This window comes from Etheostoma spectabile, chromosome 5 (genome assembly GCF_008692095.1).
Source record: "Etheostoma spectabile isolate EspeVRDwgs_2016 chromosome 5, UIUC_Espe_1.0, whole genome shotgun sequence".
Classification (NCBI taxonomy): Eukaryota; Metazoa; Chordata; class Actinopteri; order Perciformes; family Percidae; genus Etheostoma; species Etheostoma spectabile.
The window spans coordinates 1,229,617-1,234,968 of NC_045737.1; the positions used below are offsets into that span (position 1 = coordinate 1,229,617).

The window sequence follows — 5,352 nt, forward strand, 5'->3', positions numbered from 1 at the left end:
TCCTTGAGTGTTAGAAAGGCGCTGTTAAATAAAATGTATTATTATTATTATTATTTATTATTAACAGTTAAGACATTTTCTGAAATACCTTTATTGGCTTTCTTGCCAAATTAGATTCAAATATTGATGCTACTGTCATGTTTGTATGCTAAATATGAAGCTACAACCTGCAGCCGGTTAGCTTAGCTTAGCGTAAAGACTGGAAGTGGGTGGAAACAGCTAGCCTTGCTCTGTCTGAAGGTAACACAATCCACCTAGCAGCCCCTCCAAAGCTCCCTAAAAAAACTTGTTGTTTTACGGGTTTTTTGTTGGCAGGTGTCAGAGGCAGAATAAACAAGCAAGATATAACATTAATAAGTTAGCATTATAGGTGCTGGTGGATGGGTTTTGTTACCCGTATTAAGTCTTGATGCTAAGCTAACCAGTTGCTGCCTGTAGCTTCAAACTTAGCAAACAGACATTATACTGTATTTATATTACCATCTCTTAACAAGAAAGCAAATACGTGTATTTATACCCAGTTTGTGTGCAGCCACAACAACACAAAACAAACTTATTTTTCCCTTCAAAATGTTACTGTTGCAGGTTTGTGATAGAATAATTTAGGACCTTACTGCCTAATTACATTTGACCACATAGGCTACATTTGGTGTGTTCACTGGACACAGTCTTGTCTTGTTCTTCTGTGGTTTTACCTGATAAAGGTGGATAACACATGGAGAAACACAACAATTTAAAAGCCATTGTTGTTACCAGATGCAACTTGAGACGTTGCGATAACTAACTTGCCGATACTGAGTACCAATCTAATACCAGTGCATTAAAGTATATATTATCGTTATTATTTTAACAGTTGTATGCAATTATCCCTATAAGGATTATTTTAACAGTTGTATGCAACTATCCGTATAAGGATTATTTTAACAGTTGTATGCAACTATCCCTATAAGGATGTGATATGATTGCTATCATTGTTGTATGCTTGGCTCAAGTTGAACTATTTGTAAAATTTGATCAACTACAAAGAATGAATACCATAGAACTTTCTTTTATTATCTAGTTTGACAATCAGTCATAACAAAAAAAGAACATACATTTCGGGCTAAACTACGTGGTATCGGCCCAACTGTAATGAAACTTTTCCTGTTCCAAGTATGTTAAAGTTTGTTTGAATAACATCAAAGTTGTGTCAGAGACCTATGAACACTTTGAAAGAATCCCAGTTACCTGGCGTGCAGCTGTGTAGTTCTGGCCTGGAGGTTTCGGTCTGTTCCCAGCCGGAGGTGGCGGAGGTGGAGCGATTTTGGGTTTTGGCCTTCCAGCCTAAAAATTCAAGTAGTTGTTAGTGAATAAATTTCCTAGTTATATGATGTATCTGAACTCTCTAAACACTTGTAATACTGTATATTTCAACACATTACCTGCACTGGCTTAGGTTGACTGGGAACTGGCCCTTTGTTAAGGTGGGGAATGGAGCTAGCCACTGCTGGCTGCTTCCTCTGGGTGTGTACCCTGTTAGAAAATGAGAGATGTATTCCGCGGTGCAAAGGTGAGTTTACAGTATTGTCACACCAGGACATGCAATAGGGGGATGATTACTTACGTTGGCAACGTGGGACCATGTCGTTTTTTCCAAATGAATCCAATCACACCAGCAATGGCACCTAAGACCACTAGTATAACTGCCACTGCAATAGCAACAGCGGCTCCTGCAGAAATGAAAGATAAATCACTTTTATTGGGTGCAACATAAAGCCACAGCAATTAATTGATTAATGCAACAATTTTGATTAATCACCAACTATTTGGTACTATCAACTATCACCCGATTAATCAGTTTGATTTATTTCTTGTAAAAAGGAAAGTAAACATTCTCTGATTCCAACTTCTTAAAATGTGAATTTTTCCTATTCTTCACTCCTCTATGACAGTAAACTGAATATCTCTGAAAAAAAAGACATTTGAAGACACCATCTTGGACTTTAGAAACACTTCTTGACATTTTCCACCATTTTCTGCCATTTTACAGACCAAACAACTAAAATAGGAGGAAATAATCAACAATTGCACCAAGTGCTACAAATGAATTATTAGTTGTGCAGAAAGCACACATAATTGTTTGACACTACGGTGTGGGTTACTGTAAGAATAACTGTAGGTCTCACCAGTAGAAAGAGAACTGAAAGCTTCATCGTTCACATTGCAGTGAGGAGGCATCCAACCAGGCTTACACTGACACTCACTTCTGTGATTGCACACCTGAAAGAAACCCAGACATTATCACATGTTTTCACATGTTGTGTTTAATGGCACCATGCAGCAGTAGCAGCTCTGAGAATGCAGGGCACCATGAACACAACATCCAAACTAAATAGTTTGGTTCCTGTTCCTCTTTATTACAGTTTACAGTCAAAAAAATGTACCAAACTTGCTTCATTTAGAAGCAATTGGTTGTTGGTTGTGTCTCTGAGGGGAACGATCTGGAATACAGGTCGGTTATCAGAACTTGTCAGCTGGTGGAGCTCAACAGCTCAGCTTAACACCAGCAAGACAAAGAGATGATAGTCGACTTCAGAAGGAAAACATCCCTTTCTCACCGGTGAGCATCCAGGGATTGGACATTGATGTAGTGGAGAGCTACAAATTCCTGGGTGGTCACCTAAACATAAACGAACTGGACTATAACACCCAAGCACTCTACAAGAAGGGCCAGAGTCGCCTCCATCTGCTGAGGAGACTCAGGTCTTGGAGTGTGTAGGACTTCCAGGACCTTCATGACTCTGTGGTGGCCTCTGCCATCCTCTACGTGTGGTCTGCTGGAGGGGGGGCAGCTCGGACCGGGACAGGAGCAGACCAATAGACTGATCAGGAGAGCGAGCTCTGTCCTGGACTGTCTGGACCCCATAGAGAAATTGGGGAAGGAGGATGTTAGCAAGCTGACATCCCATCAGGACAACACCTCTCACCCCCTACATGACACTGTGGGGTCGAGCAGCTCTTTAGCAGCAGACTGATACACCCACGGTGTAAGAAGGAGAGGTACCGCAGGTCCTTCATCACGGCGCGTCAGACTCTACAACACCTGCACTACCTGATAGTGTTGTAGTTTCGTTCTGTTTTTCTCCATCTACATCACACACTTTCTGTTATCTTTAATATTGGTATTTATATTATTATTACAAGTACTTACTTTTCAATATTTGGTATCAGGTATATAATTTAAATTATGCTACCGACTTGCTTCTTTGCTCTAATTAAACATTCAACTAATTTTTTACGTCAATTACAACCGCCATATTGTTCTCTTATCATGGCAACCGCACTTTAAAATTCCTTGTGTTGACGGCATTTTTTTACTCAGTCATAATATTTCATTGTTTATTTCTTGCCGTATTTCTGCCTTGTATTTCTTGCCTTGTATTTCTTTCGTGCTTACTTGTTTGTGTGGTATTGTTTTGTTTTTTTTGTTTTTGTTTTTTGCTGTGCTGCTATGCTGATTAATTTGTAACAACAGAATTTCCCCGTCGTGGGATAAATAAAGTATAATCTAATCTAAGTCAATTGGAACATTCAGTCCCACTCTTCTAACAGTCTTTCCATTTCAAAATATAAAAATACATTGTAACATAAATATTTAACATGTACTATATATTTTTTTTATCTTTGTGTATCCGCCTGGTTTGGTACATGTAACTGTTAACAGATTTTTTCAGACAAATTCAGTAATTCACACATATCCAACAACGTGGACGTGGACATCATTTGCACATTTTTCATGGTGCAAATTCATTTGCATTTCCTCCAGGATTTAAAAACAAGTCTGTCAGTTCTCTATCAGATACAGGAAAGCTCGCTGTGGAATACGCGCATTTACATTCCAAAACAAGTCTCCTTCTCACAGTCTTTAAATTCAGGATTAAAGCTTATTTGGTTAGACAAACGACTTGAAATGTTTATATTATGTCCTTCTCTTTCCTTTTTGCGATCCGAGACAGTTGTCATGTTTACTTCATTTTATTGTCACCACTCATAATTATTGGCTTTTCTCATTTTCTCCTGTTTGTTGTGCTGTTATGTTTTATAATTTTAGTGTTCAATGTTCTTTTATCCTCTTTTTCTCCAAATAAAATGCCCAAATTCAATTAAAGTAGTGAACTAGTACTTATGTTATTTTTTTTACAATTTGGTTAAAAGAAACCCAAATCTCGGATATAGAAACTTTTTTGAAAATGGGTCAAAGTTTTCAACACTTTCAATACTTTAATCCATTATTTTGTTAAATAATAAAAACGAAACTGAGCTCTGAGCAGTGTTGGCATATACTTACAGCATGGTCTCCGCATTTTGCTGAACAGTTTGTATTTCTGTATGCTGTGTCAAGTTCCACACACTGATTCTGGCTGCACACCTTGAAATAAAAATCAGTCAGTGATAAAGACATTGCTTATTTTCAGACACATTACAGATTTAGTGCTGCAACATGGTAGATACAGGTGGATGTTGAGGGGATTTCTTGATTGATTGTGGTGCAATCATGAACACGAAACACATATAAAGAATGAATAGCTGTGTAAAAGAAATAAAGAAAAAGAAATGTGTATTACCTTTCCAGCCCCACATTTAGTCCCAGTGTCCACCTGGCCGTAGTCCTGGGTGTAGTCTGAAAAGAAAGCTGCCTTGCATTCACCGACCTTGACCATGCGGCCATAGTTTGGGTTGTCATTACTGCTTTGGCAGAACAGCTTCCCACAAAGTACGTCTCTGCAAAAGGAAAAGAGGATACAAATATGTGTTCACATTCACTTCCGAGCCAATTCCTGATAATTCTGTAAACGAGTAAACATTTAGTCCAACACAGATACTTTACTTTATAAGTCTGCATATTAACACTATTACTACACTACTACTATTACACATTGCAGAGTAACTATCCTGCTGTTTGTTTTTTGGAGACTCACTGTTGGGAATCTCTTACATTGCATTCTGGAAAAATTCTGAATAAAGTCTCTCTCATGTGTTGTAATTGGTATCATACATTTGTATCATAAATCGTTTTCCTTTCTGAAGATGTATCTGTTGGAACCTACATTGAACCAATCCTCCTCCTATGGATGCTCTTTCTTATCGATCTACTTCCCTGTCATTGGAAGTATATGGAGTGATTGTTAGAAAATGTACACTGTATGTAAATATATATTCTTGTGTATCTCATTAAACCTTTAGAACGTGCGAAAAACGAAAATGTAATTGGGTTTATTGACATTTCTTTAAACCAATCACAATTGTCTTGGGTGGCACCATGCCCCGGACAGAATGACGTTCAGAAGTTGTTTTAGTCATGCAACAGAAAAC

At 38.0% G+C, this 5,352-nt stretch overlaps 1 protein-coding gene across 1 annotated transcript in view; it reads right to left on the reverse strand.

Moving 5' to 3' along the window:
• Positions 1-5,352, reverse strand: part of adam28 (ADAM metallopeptidase domain 28) — a 27,951-nt gene that overhangs the window by 2,362 nt on the left and 20,237 nt on the right. The window contains exons 17-22 of the mRNA XM_032516079.1: positions 4,605-4,761; positions 4,328-4,408; positions 2,166-2,259; positions 1,604-1,709; positions 1,422-1,512; positions 1,228-1,323 (exon numbers count right to left, since the gene is read on the reverse strand). Coding sequence (XP_032371970.1) covers positions 1,228-1,323; positions 1,422-1,512; positions 1,604-1,709; positions 2,166-2,259; positions 4,328-4,408; positions 4,605-4,761 — 625 coding nt within the window. The remainder of the gene's footprint in view (positions 1-1,227; positions 1,324-1,421; positions 1,513-1,603; positions 1,710-2,165; positions 2,260-4,327; positions 4,409-4,604; positions 4,762-5,352) is intronic.